The 22,067-nt window shown below is 50.1% G+C and overlaps 1 protein-coding gene across 1 annotated transcript in view; it reads left to right on the top strand.

Annotated features, from left to right (window-relative positions):
• The window catches only part of PTGFRN (prostaglandin F2 receptor inhibitor), a 110,284-nt gene that overhangs the window by 68,762 nt on the left and 19,455 nt on the right, over positions 1–22,067 (top strand). Inside the window, exon 6 of the mRNA XM_054166068.1 lies at positions 8,783–9,202. Coding sequence (XP_054022043.1) covers positions 8,783–9,202 — 420 coding nt within the window. The remainder of the gene's footprint in view (positions 1–8,782; positions 9,203–22,067) is intronic.

The following is a 22,067-nucleotide window of genomic DNA, read 5'->3' on the forward strand; positions in this document are numbered from 1 at the left end:
TTTAGAATAATCTTTTGTTTTCCTTTCTACACCCAAGAGTGATTGGTTTGTATTTTTCTCCCTTTCTGCTGGAAGTCTGTAACTGAATTGTAAAGGCACAGCTTTGTAATTGGAATTTCAAATCCCCAAGTACTGTTATTGGAGGCTTTCTTAATATTTCTGTTCTAAATGTAGGAAATAATTGTATTTGACATGATGCTACTTGTCCTAAATGATTGCCCAGACTCTTCTATCATATTTAATTGAAAGCAAAGGGTTTCTTAATCACAGAATCACATCACAGAATCACCAAGGTTGGAAGAGACCTCGAGGATCACCGAGTCCAACCTGTCACCACAGGCCTCATGACTACTAAACCATGGCACCAAGTGCCACGTCCAATCCCCTCTTGAACACCTCCAGGGATGGCGACTCCACCACCTCCCTGGGCAGCACATTCCAATGGCTTTCAGAAAGTTGTGTGCATAAAGAACAGAGGCTAATTCTGCCCACCCACTTACCTTTACCATCGCTGGTGTGTATTAGCCAGTGGTAGTACAGACATGCAGTTCCTCCTGAACAAAGAAATGCACCCATCTGCCAGCTGTATGGCCATTTTGGGTGCAGGAACATAAAAGTACCCTAAAGAACCCTAAGTTAGGTGTACAAGCCCTGGTCAAGAATGGCTGAGCTCTCCATGCCTATGTCAATGTGCAGGTGAAGTGTTTCTGCTCTTTGCTTGGCAAGGGAGCAGGCCAGTGAGGGTGCAGCAGTGAGGAGATGCTGTACCAGGCTGTGGTGCAGGCCTTAGTGTGCCTGTTGTATTTCCAGAGCACTTGGTAGCAGAGCTGCTAGGGCTGCAGTTGTTCCTCAGGGTGCTGTATAGCTGCTGCCTCCCACAAAGGCAAAGCTGTCAGTACTTTAATGTGTGTTGCATTCCCTGTTCTTGCAAACTAGCTAGTGCACTGGGGGATGAAGAAGCCTTTATGAATATTGTGGTGGCATTACTTGAGGCTGCTGCTGAGATGTTAGGCCTTGAGGTTACCATTAGCTTGTGGCCATTGTGTTACTTTTCAAGGCAGGCATTTGCTGTTTTCCTGAAGTCTCCCTGCCCTTGTGTCTATTAGGCTCTTCTAGAAGTTTTACTTCCTTACATTGGGCAAGAAGTCTGTTTGGTCACTGTTCAGGAAGTACTCTGGGAGCTGAGCATGCACTTTGTGGTAGAGAGCACCAGGAGAATTCTAGTGTGGCTTCCCCACTTGGCCTGGCCAGTGCTGGAAGGCAGACACACTCACTGCCAGGCTCCACAGCACAGTTTATTACTCAAAGTTTTATCAGAATCATTAGGCTGGGATTTCTCCTGCTGCTAGCCCTCTGTCTTGGAGTGGTGCCCAATCTGGCTATAAATTTTGGATGTGTTTTACTTCCCCTACCACTTTCCAACATAAACTCTGCAAACTGCAGAGTCCTGTATATGAGTGGTTCTGTTTTGCTGGGCTTTTTATTCATGGTGCTTTAGAAGGAGGAGAGGAGACTCTGCATGGGGTTGCAGGCAGGTGTGGGGAGAGGCAAGCATGCAGTGTGGTGGTCACCATGCAGACATCTCTTCCTTGGCAATTCTCAGGAGATTAAAAATGAGATCTGAAGCTGTAGTTTTTGGAAGAAAATATTCCTTGATCTGTAAGGCCCATCCTATGCTTTAAGGTCTGATGAGTAGTTTCTGTTAATGTAGGAAACATGAGGATACTTTCTTTTACAGTATAACCTTCCATGCAAAATAGAATAGAATTAACCAGGTTGGAAAAGTCCTTCGAGGTCATTAAGTGCAACCTATCACCCAGCACCATCTCATCAACTAAACCATGGCACCAAGTGCCTCATCCAGGCTCTTCCTAAACACCTCCAGTGATGGTGACTCCACCACCTCCCTGGGCAGCACATTCCTCTCTTTCTGGGAAGAATTTCTTCCTAACATCCAGCCTAAACCTCCCCTGGCACAGCTTGAGACTGTGGCCTCTTGTTCTGGTGCTGGTTGCCTGGGAGAAGAGACCAACCCCCACCTGGCTACAACCTCCCTGCAGGGAGTTGAAGAGAACAATGAGGTCTCCCCTGAGCCTCCTCTTCTGCAGGCTAAACAACCCCAGCTCCCTCAGCCTCTCCTCACAGGGCTGTGCTCCAGACCTCTCCCCAGCCTCGTTGCCCTTCTCTGGACACCTTCAAGTGTCTCAATGTCCTTCTTAAGCCGAGGGGCCCTGCACTGGGCACAGGACTCAAGGTGTGTTATTTCTAACCTCAGTGCTGAGTCTTTGATTTGTCCTTTCTCATGTCATGCACTGTTACACGCAGGGACAACTCCATGCTTTCCTAGGTGGGGGTGGTGGAGTGCTAATTAAATTTTGTCTGCTGCTAGTGAAGGGGAGAGAGCAATTTTGGCACAGCATTGTGCTGATCAGAATAGCAATCTAGGCTTCTTCAGCTGATAGGTTATGAGGGGGTTTAGTTTTACTTCATATGCAGGTCTCTCATACTATTGCAGAGTCAGAAATGTTCTTTTGATGCTTTTTTTTTCCTTTCCTGCAACAAGAAAGATTCAGCAGCTTTATGTGCTGGTTTTTGTGTCCCACTCTCTATTCTGGTCTGCATTTCTTATGGTCTTACATAAGAAGAGCTGCCTCTGCCTCCTTATTCATCCAACCTAAGGGGCTTTGGGTTTTTAAGAGGAAGAGGAATACTTTGAAAGAACTTTCATAGGAATACAGCTCCCTGTTCTCTGTTCAGCATCTTAAATCCTAACCCTTCTGAATTCTACCACTGTTCTCCAGCTGCATCTTTGGGGCTCAGATGTTGTCTTCCACCAACTTTACAGATGGCATTTCTGCTGCTGTCCCATGCTGCCACCACTCCTTTATTTTTGCTGAAGGAAAAGGAGAATTGGTAAAAGCAGCATTTTCTGTTGCAATCAAATGGAAAGTCAAGAAATGGTGTCTAGTATCAAAGCTGGCTCTGTCCTTGTCCTCTCTAATGCTGCCTGACCTGTGGCTCAGGGAATAGTTGGAATAGGGAATTTGGTGCCCAGACAGTAGGGAGAGTCATCTCTTCACAGCATGCAAATGTAGATGAGATCATATGGAGGTATTTGTCTGAAGCACAACAGACCCAGTGCTCAGATGGTGAAGATCAACAGCACAATGAACGTCTGCATTAGGAGGGATAATTCATAGTATCATAGAATCAGTCAGGGAAGGGACCACAAGGATCATCTAGTTCCAACCCCCCTGCCATGGGCAGGGACACCCCACACTAGATCAGGCTGCCCAGAGCCTCATCCAGCCTGGGCTTAAACACCTCCAGAGACAGGGCCTCCCTGGACAACCCATTGCAGGGCTTCACCACTCTCATGGGGAAGAACTTCGTCCTCACCTCCAGCCTGAATCTCCCCACCTCCAGCTTCATTCCATTCCCCCTAGTCCTATCACTACCTGAGATCCTGAGCAGTCCCTCCCCAGCCATCTTGTAGCCCCCTTCAGATACTGGAAGGCCACAATGAGGTCACCTGGGAGCCTTCTCTTCTCCAGACTGAACAGCCCCATATTTGATGAGAACCTCCCCTTAAGGCCAGGATAGCAACAACATGCAGCAGAAAAGGAAGGCTAGCTGTCCATGCTTCTGCTTTTGGAGCAAAATATGGTTCCTGAAATATGTGACAAGCTGATCTGTGCTGAGTTCCTAAATGCAGCACTCTTATGAAGAATCAGAATCTCATGGGGAAAATGGGGAAAAGATGGATTTGAGGTCCAGAATCCGATGCATGATGAGTTCTTGGACAAGGATGCAGAGAGTGATGATGTGTGTAACTTCAATTGTGGTGTACCCCGAGTGCCTCAAAGTGCAGCTCTTGTATTCCCACTTGCTTAGTGGATGGAAGTGTGTGTATGTGGGGGCTGTTGTAGAGTATCAAGTAATTATGTGCTCAGCTGGACCACTGGAATCATAGAATCATTGAATCACAGAATCAATAAGGCTGGAAAAGACCTCAGAGATCATCAAGTCCAACCTGTCACCCAGCACCTTGTGGCTAACTAAACCACGGCTTCAAGTACCACGTCCAATCCCCTCTTGAAGACCTGCAGGGGTAGTCCCAACAGTCCCCCCACTTACAGGATTTGGGAAAAATATATATCTAGGAGCAGAGACCCAAGACACAAAATATGCAGCCTCACACTGGGAAAATGAGAAGTGACTGAAATCAGAACCAGATAAAAGGCAGCTGCTAGTTTCTGGGCACCATGGCATAGAGGCATCCTGCACCCACAAGTCCATGGGAGCGGATGGGATCCATCCTAGGGTGCTGAGGGAGCTGGCAGAGGAGCTGCCAAGCCGCTCTCCATCATTTTCCTCCAGTCCTGGCTCACTGGTGAGGTCCCAGATGACTGGGAACTGGCCAAGGTGGTCCCCATCCACAAGAAGGGTTGGATGGAGGAACCTGGAAACTCCAGGCCTGGCAGCCTGACCTCAGTGCCAGGGAAAGTGATGGAGCAGATTATCCTGGCAGCAATAACTGCGCACCTGAAGGATGGCCAAGGGCTCAGGTCCAGCCAGCATGGATTTAGGAAGGGCAGGTCCTGCCTCTCCAACCTGATCTCCTTCTATGATCAGGTGACTGCCTGGTGGACGTGGGGAGGCTGTGGATGTGGTCTGCCTGGACTTCAGCAAGGCCTTTGACACTGACCCCACAGCAAACTGCTGGCTAAGCTGTCAGCTCGTGGTTTGGACCACAACACTCTGTGCTGGGTTAGGAACTGGCTGGAGGCTGAGCCCAGAGAGTGGTGGTGAATGGTGCCACAGCCAGCTGGCAGCCAGGCACCAGTGGTGTGCCCCAGGGATAAGTGCTGGGCCCCATCCTCATTAACATCTTCATTGATGATCTGGATGAGGGGATTGAGTCAGTCACCAGCAAGTTTGCAGATGACACCAAGTTAGGAACAGATGTTGGTCAGTTAGAGGGTGGAAAGGCTCTGCAGGGGGACCTTGACCGACTGGACAGATGGGCAGAGTCCAACAGGATGGCATTTAACAAGTCCAAGTGCCAGGGGCTGCACTTTGGCCATGGCAACCCCAGGCAGAGCTACAGGCTGGGGTCAGAGTGGCTGAGAGCTCCCAAACAGAGAGGGACCTGGGGGTGCTGATTGACAGCTGCCTAAACATGAGCCAGCAGTGTGCCCAGGTGGCCAAGAAGGCCAAGGGCATCCTGGCCTGCATTAGGAGCAGTGTGGCCAGCAGGAGCAGGGAGGTCATTGTGCCCCTGGACTCTGCATTGGTTAGGCCACACCTTGAGTCCTGTGTCCAGTTCTGGGCCCCTCAGTTTAAGAAGGACATTGAGACACTTGAAGGTGTCCAGAGAAGGGCAACAAGGCTGGGGAGAGGCCTTGAGCACAGCCCTGTGAGGAGAGTCTGAGGGAGCTGGGGTTGTTTAGCCTGGAGAAGAGGAGGCTCAGGGGTGACCTCATTGCCCTCTACAACTACCTGAAAGGTGGTTGTAGCCAGGAAGGGCTTGGTCTCTTCTTCCAGGCAACCAGCTCCAGAACAAAGGGACACAGTCTCAAGCTGTGCCAGGGGAGGTTTAGACTGGAGGTGAGGAGAAAGTTCTTCACCGAGCGAGTCGTTCGTCATTGGAATGTGCTGCCCAGGGAGGTGGTGGAGTCACCGTCCCTGGAGGTGTTCAAGAGGGGATTGGACGTGGCACTTGGTGCCATGGTCTAGTTGTGAGGTCTGTGGTGACAGGTTGGACTCGATGATCCTTGGGGTCTCTTCCAACCTTAGTTATACTGTGACTGTGATACTGTGCACTCTCAGGTTCTTCCTAAGGAAGGGAGGGCTGGGGCAGAAATAGATAGCTCACTTTGCAAAGGTGCTGGATTGCCGAAATCCAGCCAGTTGGACTTGCTGGGCTTATTTTTGCTGCAGCATATCCTGCATCCATCCTTTATTAAAAACAAACAAACAAACCCCAAAGAGCGCAGACATGTTAAACAAAAACCTTCACACATCACTTTTATGCAAGGTGAAACTTCTCAAGGAAAGGGAAGCAAGCAATGGTGAGATTATAACACGTTCCCCAAAACTGAACTCAATGCAGTCATACTTATGCCCTCCCCATAAGAGCAACAAGATACTTGTCAGGATGACATTTTGCACTGTTTTGCCTTCAAGCAGCAGTTTTCACAATGAGTAAACATGGCCCACAAGATGAGAAACCTGGAATGACAACTTTAAATCAGTACTGCATGAAGCAGACCACAGTGCAAAGCTATATAAAGAAACAGGAGGAGCAGAGAAGGCTGAGCTCCCCTATGAGGAGAGGCTGAGGGAGCTGGGGTTGTTTAGCCTGGAGAAGAGGAGGCTCAGGGGAGACCTTCTTGCTGTCTGCAACTCCCTGAAGGGAGGTTGTATCCAGGAGGGAGTTGGTCTCTTCTCCCAGGCAACTAGAACCAGAACAAGAGGCCACAGTCTCAAGCTGTGCCAAGGGAAGTTTAGGCTCAAGCTGAGGAGAAAGTTCTTCCCAGAAAGTGTAGTTGGCCCTTGGGATGTGCTGCCCAGGGAGGTGGTGGAGTCCCCATCCCTGGAGGTGTTCAAAAAGGGATTGGATGTGGCACTTGACTAAGGAGCTAGCAGACTTCAAACATGCTAAAGAAAGGGAAGGAGACTGAGAAGCAAGTGTTGCCAGCTGGCACTCTTGATGCCAAATGGGCTGGTGGGAAATGTTAAGATTTCTGGTAGGCTTGTACTCAGGTGAATCCCTCAGAAGCAAGGGAAGCCATGGTTTTGTTAGTCATGAGGTGTTGGGTGATAGGTTGCACTTGATATTCTTTGAGGTCTCTTCCAACCTTACTGATTCTATGACTCTATGATTCTGTTAACACCACTGATTTTGTGATGCAATTCCAACTCTCTTGGGAGTTCAGCTGAAAATATCTGGATTTCTGTTAGGGTCTATTTGCAAAGGAAATAAAAAGGCTGCACTAAGTGCTGCTGACTCAGTGTCAGCTTTTGTCACTAGCTGTACTTCAGCAGTGTCCTCATACCTTGTCTCTGAGGGTGCACTTCCACACCTATTGTAACACTGGGACTCGGAATCTTGCCTGACTAATATCTTTACTCCTGAATAAAAAGCATCCTGGAGGTCCTGTCATACTGTGACCTGTGTGTTATGTTATTTGGTGTCTGTTTGAATGTTGATTATTTGCCTCAAGCTGTTGTGTACTGGTTTGTGTGCACTGTGGAGTAGCATTCTGGGATGTCCATATGAACTTGTTGGAATGTGTCCCCCCAATACCAGTACTGTACTTATGTAGTCTCAAGCTGTGCCAGGGGAAGTTTAGGCTGGAGGTGAGGAGAAAGTTCTTCACAGAAGGAGTTACTGGCCATTGGGATGTGCTGCCCAGGGAGGTGGTGGAGTTAGCGTCCCTGGAGGTGTTCAAGAGGGGATTGGATGTGGCACTTGGTGCCATGGTCTAGTCATGAGGTGCTGGGCGACAAGTTGGACTTGATGATCTGTGAGGTCTTTTCCACCCTTGTTGATTCTGTGATGCTATGTTCCTATGGTCTAGATGGAAAGGTGCAGCAGAAGTACCTGCAGCTGTTCGTTAATCCCTCTCCTGTGTGGCAGTTTGAGACTGTGCCTTTAAGAAAGGGGCACACTGGCTAAATGTTTATAAAATATTTTGGTATACTAAACGAATTTCATTGGCCAAGTTGAGGTGGGAGGTGAGATTGGACCCAGGGGAGCTTTGTGGAATGCACTGAATTTGACCATTCTCCTGCATTACCCAATAAGTGTGACCCGGACCTTCTGCTGAAACCACCCCTCGGACAGGTTTAGCCTCTCCTGAGGGCGAAAATACCCAAACAGTTTTACCTAACAGGTTCTTTTCTCTAACATCCTGCTACTTATTGATGATCTGGATGAAGGCATCGAGTCCATCATCAGTCAATTTGCTGACGACACCAAGCTGGGGGCAGGAGTTGATCTGCTGGAGGGTAGAAAGGCTCTGCAGAGGGACCTCGACAGGCTGGACAGATGGGCAGAGTCCAAGGGCAGGAGATTGAACACATCCAAGTGCCGGGTTCTGCACATTGGCCACAGCAACCCCATGCAGAGCTACAGGCTGGGGTCAGAGTGGCTGAGAGCAGTCAGGTGGAAAGGGACCTGGGGGTGCTGGTTGATGGTAGGCTGAACATGAGCCTGTAGTGTGCCCAGGCAGCCAAGAGGGCCAATGGCATCCTGGCCTGCATCAGGAACAGTGTGGCCAGCAGGAGCAGGGAGGTCTTGCTGGAGTGTGTCCAGAAAAGGGCAACAAGGTTGTTGAGGGGCTTGGAACACAGCCCTGTGAGGAGAGGCTGAGGGAGCTGGGGTTGCTTAGCCTGGAGAGGAGGAGACTCAGGGGTGACCTTATTGCTCTCTACAACTACCTGAAGGGGGGTTGCAGTGAGGCGGAGGTTGGTCTCTTCTCCCAGGCAACCAGTACCAGAACAAGAGGACACAGTCTCAGGCTGCACCAGGGGAGGTTTAGGCTGGAGGTTAGGAGGAAGTTTTACACAGAGAGAGTGATTGCCCACTGGAATGGGCTGCCTGGGGAGGTGGTGGGGTCGCCGTCGCTGGGGGTGTTCAGGGCGAGGCTTGACAGGATGCTTGGTGCCATGGGTTAGTTGATTAGGTGGTGTTGGATGATAGGTTGGACACGATGATCTCGAAGGTCTCTTCCAGCCTGGTTTATTCTATTCTATTCTGTCCTTCCCTCTTCAGATTACACGCTGACAGTGGAGGCGGTGAAACTGAAGCCGTTCTTTGTAGCAGGCCACACCTTTGAGATGACCTGCAAAGTGTCCTCGCAAAACATCAAGACCCCGCGCTACTCTGTCCTCATCACCGCCGAGAAGCCGCTCGCCGACCGCTCCAGGCCCAACGGCACCACGCGCATCATCTCCCTCAGCCAGGACTCGGTGGTGCGGCTGGAGGACTGGACGGACCAGGCCCGCGTGGACGGCGTGGTCCTGGAGAAGGTGCAGGAGAACGAGTTCCGCTACAGGATGTACCAGACGCAGATCTCGGACGCGGGGCTGTATCGCTGCGTGGTCACCGCCTGGTCTCCGGGCGGCGGCGGCATGTGGCGCGAAGCGGTCAACGGCTTATCCAACCCTATCCAGATTGACTTCCAGACATCAGGTGGGTGTGGAGTCTGGCAGCTCTCTGGCTGAACCAGAAAGGGAGGGAGTTCTGTGGTGCTCTCCCAGTGCTTTCCCTGTCTCGGGGAAATCTCTGCCTCTTCTTATGATCTGTGATATCTTTATTGATGATCTGGTGGAGGGCATTGAGTCCATCATCAGTGAATTGGCAGATGGCACCAAGCTGGGGGCAGGAGTTGATCTGTTAGAGGGAAGGAGAGCTCTGCAGAGGGACCTTGCCAGGCTGGACAGATGGGCAGAGGCCAAGGGCAGGAGATTGAACACATCCAAGTGCCGGGCTCTGCACATTGGCCACAACCACCCCATGCAGTGCTGCAGGCTGGGGTCAGAGTGGCTGAGAGCAGCCAGGCAGAGAGGGATCTGGGGGTTCCGGTTGAGAGTAGACTGAGCATGAGCCAGCAGTGTGCCCAGGTGGCCAAGAAGGCCAATAGCATCCTGGCCTGTATCAGGAACAGTGTGGCCAGCAGGAGCAGGGAGGTCATAGTGCCCTGGGCTCAGCACTGGTTAGGCCACACCTTGAGTCCTGTGTCCAGTTCTGGGCCCCTCAGGTTAGGAAAGATGTTGAGATGCTGGAAGGTGTCCAGAGAAGGGCAACGAAGCTGGGGAGGGGTCTGGAGCACAGCCCTGTGAGGAGAGGCTGAGGGAGCTGGGGTTGCTTAGCCTGGAGAAGAGGAGGCTCAAGGGAGACCTCCTTGCTCTCTACATCTCCCTGAAGGGAGATTGCAGCCAGGTGGGGGTTGGTCTCTTCTCCCAGGCAACCAGCAGCAGAACAAGAGCACACAGTCTCAAGCTGTACCAGGGGAAGTTTAGGCTGGAGGTTAGGAAGAAATTCTTCACAGAGAGAGAGAATGTGCTGCCCAGGGAGGTGGTGGAGTCCCCACTACTGGGGTGTTTAAGAAGAGACTGGATGAGGTACTTGGTGTCATGGTTTAGTTGATTAGATGGTGTTGGATGATAGATTGGACTTGATGATCTCGAAGGTCTCTTCCAACCTGGTCTATTCTATTCTTTGGAGCATGGAATTGGTCTCCAAATGGTATGATGACAGAGAGCTCTGCTTCTGTCCTTTATTGTGCCCTTTGTGCTATTGATTGTCCACAGAAATATGTTTAATGAATTGGCTGTAAGCATAACCCCAGGGGTTTTGTTTGCTAATGTAGCTTTTATGATCCTGCAGGCTCAGAGCTCGTTCTCAGTGTGGAATAACTGCTGACACATTTGCCAGCTCTGTCACTGGATTGCTGTTTAGGTAGTGGCTGCTCTGGAAGAACATTAAACTGAATTTCTGCTCCAAACCAGACTCAGTTAATGTTAAATTGCCTGACTACACCTTTCAGTTGAAGTAGTTGCATAAAATGGTCAGGACAAGGCAGTGGTAGCTTTTTAGCCACCTCTGCAAGCATATCCTGCCACTGGAAGACTTTAGAGGGCCCTTGTGGCTGGGCTGCAGAGCTCCACAGATTGGGATGAATTTCAGCAGCCAGAAGTGCACACTGTTCCTCACACCCTTGCTGAAACCCTCATCTTCAGCCTTAACATTGCCTGCCTGAGATGCTTCTAGAGAAGCCTGCCTGTCCTCCTATATTTTGGGGGGGGAGGGAGAGAGGCACAGCATTGTATTGAATCCTCAGAGGTTGGTGCTAACACTGGCTTCCTGTTGTGCTGTGTGGGTGCCAAGTGTCACAGGTCTTATTTTTGTCATGGTGGTGCACTTTGAGTGAAGGCCTCATCTCATGATTTGGTAAACCAAAGCTGGTGACCTCTGGAGCAGCTTTGAAGAGCTCTCAATGGAGCCCAACTAGAGAGCTGCCTGTGTTGGAGCTCTCTAGTTGGCTGCTTTATCACAAACCTTCTGCACTCTTCCATTCCTATTCACAAGCACTGCTTGGGTGAAGGTCTCTCTTCACATCCCTTGTTCTTCATCTGAGTTCATCTCCTTATACTGGCAGTGCTGTAGGGTTTTTTGAAGATCTGCCTGTGACTGGGCAAGAGCAGCCTGACTTCTGGTTGCATCTGTAACTAAGGAAATTGTTCTCTCTGAGATGATTTCTGAAGACAACCTCCTTATAGGAGGCTTACTCAGCACTGGTTAAGCCACACCTTGAGTATTGTGTCCCTAGGACATTGAGACACTTGAATGTGTCCAGAGAAGGACAGTGAGGCTGGGGAGGGGTCTGGAGCACAGCCCTGTGAGGAGAGGCTGAGGGAGCTGGGGTTGCTTAGCCTGGAGAAGAGGAGGCTCAGGGGAGACCTTCTTGCTGTCTACAACTCCCTGCAGGGAGGTTGTAGCCAGGTGGGGGTTGGTCTCTTCTCCCAGGCAAGCAGCCCCAGAACAAGAGGCCACAGTCTCAAGCTGTGCCAGGGGAAGTTTAGGCTGGAAGTGAGGAGAAAGTTCTTCACTGAGAGAGTTGTTAGCTGTTGGAATGTGCTGCCCAGGGAGGTGGTGGAGTCCCCATCCCTGGAGGTGTTCAAGAGGGGACTGGATGTGGCACTTGAAGCCATGGTTTAGTTAGTCATGAGGTGTTGGGTGACAGCTTGGACTTGATGATCTTTGAGTTCCCTTCCAACCTTATTGATTCTGTGATTCATACTGGGGTAAAGGACAAGGGCTTCAGAGAGCAGATAGCCTTCCAGTGAGGACATCACTTTGTAAGAAGCTTTGAAACACAGCCTTCTGACACACGCCTTCATGGAGATGCAGCCTGACCTATGCCAGTCAGAGTCAGCAGCACTGACTCATCTCAGTGCTGCTTTCAGTTCTAGATAATTGCCAGTTGGCTTTTTTAGTCTTATGGTGAATTACTTTTCTGAGAATTATCTGCCAGTTGCATATGATCCAAATGCCTCTTAGAACAGCACCGTCACAGATGACTCTTGCTGCAGACTTGTCTTCTCAGGCTGGCTTAATGGGCTGTAGTTTTAACCTTATTACTTTGATATCTGGGTCAGACACAGGGGGTGAGCAGCATTTGCAGAGCAGCAATGCAAGAGTGAAATCTATCCCAAAGCTCTACCCTCTCCTCCAAGCTATTGCATGGGAGGTTTCCTGCACAAACGTGGTGGCTGGTGATGCTCCCAGCATTGCTCATGTTGTGTCATTTTGAACTCCCATCCAAGCTGTTTGGTGGGATGCTATTAATATCCATGGTTCAGATGGAAATCTGTGAGCTATGCAAGGGAGGGAAGTGTGCATGTTGCAGTCTTGACTACTTCTTGCTGTCACTCTCTAACTCAGCCTCTTCCCCCAGATAGGATTTCTGGAGCGTGCAGTGAAGAAAGGGAGGCAGCCTGTAAAACTGCCCTGGGAATGTGTGAATTCCAGTAGCAGGGCTGGAGCAGAGGGAGGGATGGTCCTGAAGCCCTCTCAGCCTTTCATTCTTTACAAAAGAATGAAGAGAGAAATGAGATCCCAGGCACAATTTACTGGAGGCCTGACTCCCAAAATAATCTTGGCATGTGGCAAAACCTGACTGGAAATGCCTTCCTTTCTTCAATTGATACATGAACTGTGTGTCCTTCAGTTCTTACTTGGATATCCTTGCTGGGCATTCATCTCTGGACATGATAAGGACCTGTGATGAGCACAGTTAGAGCAGACCAAGTGTGCAGTCATCCTTTGGAGAATGACTTGGAATCAGGTCTACAAGCCAAAAAGGTGTTTCATGAGTGTGTTACTTGGGTTTTGATTGCCAAGGTATGCTGTCTCTGGAAACTGAGACTGAGGCAAATGGCAAAGGTGTGGAGCATCTCTCAAAGCACAGCTCACACACCACACTCTTGCCTTGCATCCTGTGATGCAGGCAGCTGTCAGCATTGTTCTTCAGGAAAAAAAGCAGCATGGATTTAGGAAGGGCAGGTCCTGCCTCTCCAACCTGATCTCCTTCTATGATCAGGTGACCTGTCTGATGGACGTGGGCAGGCTGTGGATGGAGTCTATCCGGACTTCAGCAAGGCCTTTGACACCATCCCCCACAGTAAACTGCTGTCTAAGCTGTCAGCTCATGGCTTGGACAGCAGCACTCTGAGCTGGGTTAGGAACTGGCTGGAGGGTGAGCCCAGAGAGTGGTGGTGAATGGTGCCAGAGCCAGCTGGCAGCCAGGCACCAGTGGTGTGCCCCAGGGATCAGTGCTGGGCCCCATCCTCTTTAACATCTTTATTGGTGATCTGGATGAGGGGATTGAGTCAGTCATCAGCAAGTTTGCAGATGACACCAAGTTAGGAGCAGATGTTGGTCAGTTAGAGGATGGAAAGGCTCTGCAGAGGGACCTCGACCGACTGGACAGATGGGCAGAGTCCAACAGGATGGCATTCAACAAGTCCAAGTGCCAGGTGCTGCACTTTGGCCACAGCAACTCCATGCAGAGCTATAGGCTGGGGTCAGAGTGGCTGGAGAGCTCCCAAACAGAGAGGGACCTGGGGGTGCTGATTGACAGCTGCCTAAACATGAGCCAGCAGTGTGCCCAGGTGGCCAAGAGGGCCAATGGCATCCTGGCCTGCATTAGGAATAGTGTGGCCAGCAGGAGCAGGGAGGTCATTGTGCCCCTGGACTCTGCATTGGTTAGGCCACACCTTGAGTCCTGTGTCCAGTTCTGGGCCCCTCAGTTTAGGAAGGACATTGAGACACTTGAAGGTGTCCAGAGAAGGGCAACAAGGCTGGGGAGAGGCCTTGAGCACAGCCCTGAGAGGAGAGACTGAGGGAGCTGGGGTTGCTTAGCCTGGAGAAGAGAAGGTGTGACCTCCTTGCCCTCTACAACTACCTGAAAGGTGGCTGTAGCCAGGAAGGGGTTGGTCTCTTCTCCCAGGCAACCAGCACCAGAACAAGAGGACACAGTCTCAAGCTGCACCAGGGGAGGTTTAGACTCGAGGTGAGGAGGAAGTTCTTCACTGAGCGAGTCATTCGTCATTGGGATGTGCTGCCCAGGGAGGTGGTGGAGTCACCGTCCCTGGAGGTGTTCAAGGGGAGATTGGACATGGCACTTGGTGCCATGGTCTAGTCATGAGGTCTGTGGTGACAGGTTGGACTTGATGATCCTTGGGGTCTCTTCCAACCTTAGTTATACTGTGAAAAGGTGGTGCCAGATTTTCCCTAATGGGAATGGTGAAGGGCTTGAACTGCTGAGTGGTTTGCAGGGAAAATGAGAGTATCCCTGAAACTGTGGGGGAGATACTAAGAGGAAAGGATCAGAAAAAGCAGAGGGATGCAGCTCTCCAGACAACTCTGAAAGCTGGGGAGCACAGCTCTGCTAAATGCTGAGTAAGGGGAGGGGAGGGTGTGATGAGTAGTTTGAGTGTGTTTCTCCCTAATAGGAAAACTATTAATAAGTCCACTGCAGTGACTTCTGGGCTTCTTACAGTGTAACAAAGACATCTTAACTGTGAGAGGGTATAATATGGTAATAAACTTCTGAAAACCAGAGTATTCCAGTCTCCCTCCTGCTTTGAAGACCTGGACTTGGGCAGCATCTTCAGCTTACAGCATGGAGGATGAAGCAGGGTGGTGATCAATATGGAAGCAGCATTTTCATCAGAAGGAAGCCCTTAAAGGATTTTACATAAGGGTGTTAGCAGTGGTAGTCCTTTCTTTCTCAGCTGGTTTTATTGATTCCCCTTTGGCAGGACTAGGGAGACTTGCTAGGATTAGAAACCCTTCCCTTCTGTTTGACTCCCTCCCAGATCTAAGTGGTGTCTGAAGGAGTTTTCAGTGTGCAGAGGCAGTGTGCAGTGTGATCTGTCTAAATGGCAGGAAGCCTGTAAGCTGCTTTTTTCATATGAGCTGTGGGCTGTGCACATGAAGCATCAATGTTTCCTGACACAATAGGCTTGAAATGTGGCAGTGCTCTGAAATGTTTCTCCATGAACATCTGTGGAAAATGTCTTGCTGGGATTGTTTCCATTCAAGGCAAAACTTGCTGGCTGCAAGCAGAGGCCTCCTCTATTCTTTCTCCGCTTGGTGTTGCAGAGGGGTGTGTGTCTATTCCATTTTGTTTAACAAGCTGAAATGTTCATGTAAAGGCATTTGTTTGAAACTTCCTGCACTGAAAAATGAATGGATTTTGTCCACTGAAATAGATCTATCTATAAATTGGAAATTAGAGGGTGGTGGTGAGGAGGAGCCTGGCAGATCATTAGTTTTCAAATACTGTTTCAATGGCAGATTGTTCTCTGCTGGATATATTTTAAGACCAGGGAGGATTTTGGCCACAGCAACCCCATGCAGTGCTACAGGCTGGGGTCAGAGTGGCTGGAGAGTAGCCAGGCAGAGAGGGACCTGGGGGCACTGGTTGAGAGTAGGCTGAACATGAGCCAGCAGTGTGCCCAGGGGGGCAAGAAGGCCAATGGCATCCAGGCCTGCATCAGGAATAGTGTGGCCAGCAGGAGCAGAGAAGTCATTGTGTCCCTGGACTCTGCACTGGTTAGGCCACACCTTGAGTCCTGTGTCCAGTTCTGGGACTCTCAGTTTAAGGACATTGAGACACTTGAAGGTGTCCAGAGAAGGGCAATGAGGCTGGGGAGAGGCCTTGAGCACAGCCCTGTGAGGAGAGGCTGAGGGAGCTGGGGTTGTTTAGCCTGGAGAAGAGGAGGCTCAGGGGAGACCTCATTGCCCTCTACAACTCCCTGAAAGGAGCTTGTAGCCAGGTGGGGGTTGGTCTCTTCACCCAGGCAACCAGCACCAGAACAAGAGGACACAGTCTCAAGGGAGGTTTAGGCTGGATGTTAGGAAGAAGTTCTTCATAGAGAGAGTTGTTGGCCATTGGAATGTGCAGCCCAGGGAGGTGGTGGAGTCCCCATCCCTGTAGGTATTCAAGAGGGGATTGGATGTGGCACTTGGTGCCATGGTTTAGTCATGAGGTCTATGGTGACAGGTTGGACTTGATGATCCTTGAGGTCTCTTCCAACCTTGGTGATTCTGTGATACTGAATCTTTTGTTCTGGCCTTATGAATAACGTGGGTCACTGGACTAATTTCATACAATGGATGCCTGCTGTCTGTCCAGTAGCTGTAAGCAAGCTAAGCTTATCCGGGGGGCAGAGGGAAGCTGCCCTGTATGAAGACTTTAATGTTCTTCAGTGCTTCCTTTTGGTTTTCCCAGTCTAGAGCAGAGGTTCTGCCATCTCTTTTGCAGAGGCTGCCCAGCAGTGTGAGGGACAAGCAGGTGCTAGTGCTTGTCAGGAAATGTTCTCTTAATTTCATTGTATCTGCTGCACTGCTGGAACTCAAATGCATCCTCTTTCCTCCTGGGTGCTTTGATGTAGGTAGCCTTTCTTTTAGCCTGGAACACACGTGTCTCTTGCTTGCTACTCTGCTGCAGCCAGTATCTCAAGACAGCTTCTTGAAAGACTTGTGATCCTACCCACCCACACTGAAATCTCTTGCTTGTCTTCTGGTAATTTGGAGGTGGTGCTCCAGTGCAAGGGATGAGCAGTGAATGAGACAGAGTGTCTTTTTTTTCCATGCTCTGCTTTGCCCTCAGTCTTAGCTGAGCAGGGCAGCAAAGGTGGAAGTCAGATAGGTTGAAACTGGCTTGAGATCAGAGTGCTTATCTGATGTGGGTCTGTGTACAGGTATCTGGTTCAAATTGCTCCAGCTGGCCTACAGCAGTTTGGGTTTTTTTCATACTGGAGCACCTGGCCTCTCTGAAACCCACCTGGTTTATCCTGGCACCAAAAATTCTTCTTTGGCTTTTGTTCCTTAATTTTCTCTCTCTTTTTACCCTGAATCTGGCCACCCAGGTTAGGAATTTCCACAGAAGTGACTTGCTTTCATTTCCCTTTAAGGATGCAGGGAGAAGGAAGCTTTTAATCTCAGATGGAGAAGTCTCTCTCATAATGAGAGAGAGAAGCATTTTGTGTTTGTTGTGCTCTGAGCTAGCTTCCTTCTGTCCCATGCAGCAGAGGGAGGGGAAAAAAGCTCTGGAGAGGCAGAAATAAAACAGTAAGGGAAATGTCTTGATGAAATCTTCAACTCTGGATTCCATCTGCATGTGAGCTCATTGCAGAGCAATGTATTACCATTCACTCTGGAAGAAGCTGAAATGAATTGAGAGCTGCTGAAATAGGACATGAGGATTGATGTTGAGCTTGCAATTAAAATTAAATGATGCCCTGCAGTGACCCTGAGATGTGCTCAGTTTCAGGAAAGGAGAATAGAAATGTTCTTAAAGGAAAGAAACCTTAATCATGGAAATGAATGAAGAGCAATCCAGCAGCGACTCTTTGGCAAGAACGACTGGTATTTTCCAGGCACTGTTAATGGACAGGAACTTGCTTAGTCACTGTGTGCCTTAATTTGTAGCTGGAAATAGGAACCACAGACTAAACTACTGGGAACTTCTTCCAGTAACACTTGTTATGAGGCTTGGGGTAAAACTTGTTGGAGAATAGCTCCATGAAGAAGCAGAGAGGGCAGGGGGCTCAAATATAGTGTAGGTGAAGGACCTCAGTATCTGGAGAAAGGCAGGTCATGGCATCCTCAGTGCAAGAATCAAGTATTTGGTGCCAGGGCAGAAATGAGTAATAGTTTGGAAGACAGAGAAGCTGGGAGTTGCATCAGGCTTTTTTCCCCACTTGTGGCTTGTGGTGCTGGCTGACTGCAAGCAGGGAAGCTGCATGCAGTGATTGTGGCCTCCCTGCTGGGCAGAGAGCTGAGCACAGGCTGCTTGGGTGCAAGGGCTTGCTCTGGATCTCGGCTGTCACTCATGGTACTTGACCTTTCCCTGATCTATTTTGCTTGTCTGGAAAAGAAAGGTAACTTCTGTCTGTGGGGAGGCTGTACCTTGTTTTTACAGAGAAGTACTGGCTAAAATGATTTAGGAAAGGTCAAAATGTCACCTAGGGCCTGGGTAATTGGGATCTCTTCTGTTGTAAATCTAGGCTTTTGGTTGTTCCTCCCTCCTTTTCCCTTTCCTTTTCTTGCAGGTTTAAGGTGTTTGGATTGCTGAGCAGGGATAGTGGGATGACATCAGGAAAACAGGGATCAGGATTTTTTCTTTCTCCATTTTTTCTTTCTCCAATATGGGAATCCTTAAGCTGAGTCATAGAATCATAGAATGAATAAGGTTGGAAAAGACCTCAGGAATCATCAAGTCCAACCTGTCACCCAACACTTCATGACTAACTAAACCATGGCTTCAAGACTCCACCACCTCCCTGGGCAGCACATTCCAATGGCCAATTCCTCTTTCTGGGAAGAACTTTCTCCTCACCCTCAGCCTAAACTTCCCCTGGCACAGCTTGAGACTGTGTCCTCTTGTTCTGGTGCTGGTTGCCTGGGTGAAGAGACCAACCCCCACCTGGCTACAACCTCCCTTCAGGGAGTTGTAGACAGCAAGAAGGTCTCCCCTCCTCTTCTCCAGGCTAAGCAACCCCAGCTCCCTCAGCCTCTCCTCACAGGGCTGTGTTCCAGACCCCTCCCCAGCCTCACTGCCCTTTTCTGGACACATTCAAGTGTCTCAGTGTCCTTCTTAAACTGAGGGGCCCAGAACTGGACACAGGACTCAAGGTGTGGCCTAACCAGTGCTGAGTACAGGGCAGAATGATTTCCCTGCTCCTGCTGGCCAGTCTATTTCTGACGCAGGCCAGGATGCCCTTGGCCTTCTTGGCCACCTGAGCACACTGCTGGCTCATGTTCAGCTGCTGTCAACCTGTACTCCCTAGTCCTATCACTACCTGAGATCCTGAGCAGTCCCTCCCCAGCCTTCTTGTAGCCCCCTTCAGATACTGGAAGGCCACAATGAGGTCACCTCAGAGCCTTCTCTTCTCCAGACTGAACAGCCCCAACTCCTTCAGTCTGTCCTCACAGGAGAGGTGCTCCAGCCCTCTGCTCATCCTCCTGGCCCTTCTCTGGACACCTTCCAGCACCTCCAGATCCCTCTTGGAATAGGGGCTCCAGAACTGGAGGCAGTACTCCAGGTGGGGTCTGACCAGAGCTGAGCAGAGGGGGAGAATCACCTCCCTTGCCCTGCTGGCCACACTTCTCTTGCTGCAGCCCAGGATCTGATTGGCTTTCCGGGCTGCAAGTGCACACTGAGAGCTCCTGTTGAGCTTCTCCTCCACCAGCACCCCCAAGTCTCTCTCCTCAGGGCTGCTTTCCAGCCAGTCCCTGCCCAGCCTGGATTTGTGCCTGGGGTTGCCTCGACCCAGCTGCAGGACCCTGCCCTTGGTGTTGTTGAACCTCCTGAGGTTGGCTTGTGCCCACCTCTCCAGCCTGTCCAGGTCCCTCTGGATGGCATCCCTTCCCTCCAGCCTGTCTGCTGCACCACACACCACACTCTCCTTTGAGGGCAGTGTGAGGTTCAGGCCACATGGACAGAAGGCCTGAGAGAATTCCAGAGAAGAAAGGTGATCCTCTTATGAAGCTGCAGCCAGAGAGTTTGCAAAACTGAACTGAGGAACCTTCACTATAGTGATGCTTGTTAGGTTTAAAAAAGCTAGAGATAATTGTTTTCCCTCTTCAGCTGCAGAGAGAAGAGCACAGCCTCTTGCACATCCCTTGACTCTGAAATCCAGCTCTTCTAACACAAGAGAACGATTTTTTCCCTGGAGGTACAGATGGTAATTTGCAGATCTGCCCTAGCAGGGAGATAAGCAAAGAGAAATGAGTGTTTGTGGCTTACCAAGGGGGCATGTGTGATCGTGAAATGACAGAGCAGCTGCTGCCCAGCAGCCTTCTTAGTGTCCAGGAAGCTTTGACTCTCATGTGGGAGGCAGGGTTTGTGGTCAGTGACCCAAAACTGAGGAGTGCTGTGTTACCAGAGTACATGGCCTCTCCTGGCTGAGTGACCAAATGAGCTTTTACCCTTGTGACATTCAATGGCCAGGAGTGCTCAGTGCATTAGCTGTTTGCTGGCATGCCAGGATTTGAAGCCCGTGTCTGCTGAATGCAATAGATGCCTGGACTTTCAAGCTACAAATAAGGCCTGAAAAGTCCTGTCTGTGTCTACCCTCTGTCTTCCCTTGTTTACCCTGCCATCCTTAGCCTGACAAAGCTGAGCTCCTGCAGTTCATCTCCTTTGCTGCAAGCCCTGCCAGCATCTAGCCAAGAGCCTGTATGCTGGATTAGAGCATGTTCTGTGCTGCTGACACGATGTCACCTCACTCACTGCTGGATTTGAGAGAGACCCCAAGCTCTAGACAGTGCCAGGATTATTATGGTGGTGTTCTGCCTTTGATCAGTGAAGCAGAGGTTAAGTTCTGGGAAATACAGGGATGTTCTTGGCAGATTTTGATAGTCTCTTTGTTTCTGTGACAGTTCACACACGACTCGAGCCTTTTCTGGTTATAGCTGGCTGGAATGCCCTGATCCATGATGCTTTCAGTCCTGTAAGACCTTGAACTTCTGTCTGCACAGCTCAAAAAAATTACTGAAAATGCCCTTTTGGTTTTTTTTATCTGAGGAGGAATAGTCAAATAGGCTGCAAGGGGAATATGGTTGATGTGTGTGTGTGTGAACGTCAGGAAACATTGAAATAACATAGAAAGAGTTTGAGTAGAGGCAGAGGAAGCAATCAGATTAATCTCTCTCCATTTCCCCAGAAGAGGATCCCATGGTGCTGATCTTAAGTTACAGCTGCAGCCTGCTTGTGAAGTCACTCCTGGAACAGCTGAACTTCAAATTAATCTGGATCTCTTAATTCCTTTAATAAGTGCAGGGCTTGGGCTGGAGTTGTGCCCACCTCTCCAGCCTGTCCAGGTCTGTCTGGATGGCATCCCTTCCCTCCAGCCTGTCTGCTGCACCACACACCACACTCTCCTTTGAGGGCAGTGTGAGGCCCAGGCCACATGGACAGAAGGCCTGAGAGAATTCCTTTACAGTATCACTAAGGTTGGAAGAGACCCCGAGGATCATCGAGTCCAACCTGTACCCACAGACCCCATGACTAGACCATGGCACCAAGTGCCACGTCCAATCTCCCCTTGAACACCTCCAGGGACGGTGACTCCACCACCTCCCTGGGCAGCACATCCCAATGACGAACGACTCGCTCGGTGAAGAACTTTCTCCTCACCTCAAGTCTAAACCTCCCCTGGCACAGCTTGAGACTGTGTCCTCTTGTTCTGGTGCTGCTTGCCTGGGAGAAGAGACCAACCCCTTCCTGGCTACAATCACCTTTCAGGTAGTTGTAGAGGGCAATGAGGTCACCCCTGAGCCTCTTCTTCTCCAGGCTAAACAATCCCAGTTTCCTTTAATATGTTCTAGCATAAGTGTAGGGTTGGGGCTGGAAATCCACACCTAACCTCTACTGCATCTCTACCAACCTTTTTCTTTCGTTATTAGCATAACTTGCAATCTTAATTCTGAACAGAGGGGACTTCTGGTGTCAGAATGGTTGCATGGCTCTGGGATTGGATCTTTGTGCCCTGCCTTTGTTTACAAAGCACAGCTGTTTCTGGGGCAGACCAGAGGACTGTGAAAAATTAATGGCATAACAAAGAGCAGCACGTTGTGCCCGCTTGAAATTGTGAGGAGAGTTTTGGAAGCCACAGCAGTAATTATGGCATTGGAATTGGAATTAATTTCTTAGTGTGCTGTGTAATCTCTGCTGACCAAAACAAGCCAGGCCTTTGCAGTCTAGAACAGTGGGCGTCTAGAACAGTAGTCTAGGAACAGTGGATGTGGGGAGGCTGTGGATGTAGTCTATCTGGACTTCAGCAAGGCCTTTGACACCGTCCCCCACAGTAAACTGCTGGCTAAGCTGTCAGCCCCTGGCTTGCACAGCAGCACTCTGTGCTGGGTTAGGAACTGGCTGGAGGCTGAGCCCAGAGAGTGGTGGTGAATGGTGCCACAGCCAGCTGGCAGCCAGGCACCAGTGGTGTGCCCCAGGGATCAGTGCTGGGCCCCATCCTCT

Source organism: Dryobates pubescens, chromosome 12 (assembly GCF_014839835.1).
Source record: "Dryobates pubescens isolate bDryPub1 chromosome 12, bDryPub1.pri, whole genome shotgun sequence".
In the NCBI taxonomy this organism is placed as follows: Eukaryota; Metazoa; Chordata; class Aves; order Piciformes; family Picidae; genus Dryobates; species Dryobates pubescens.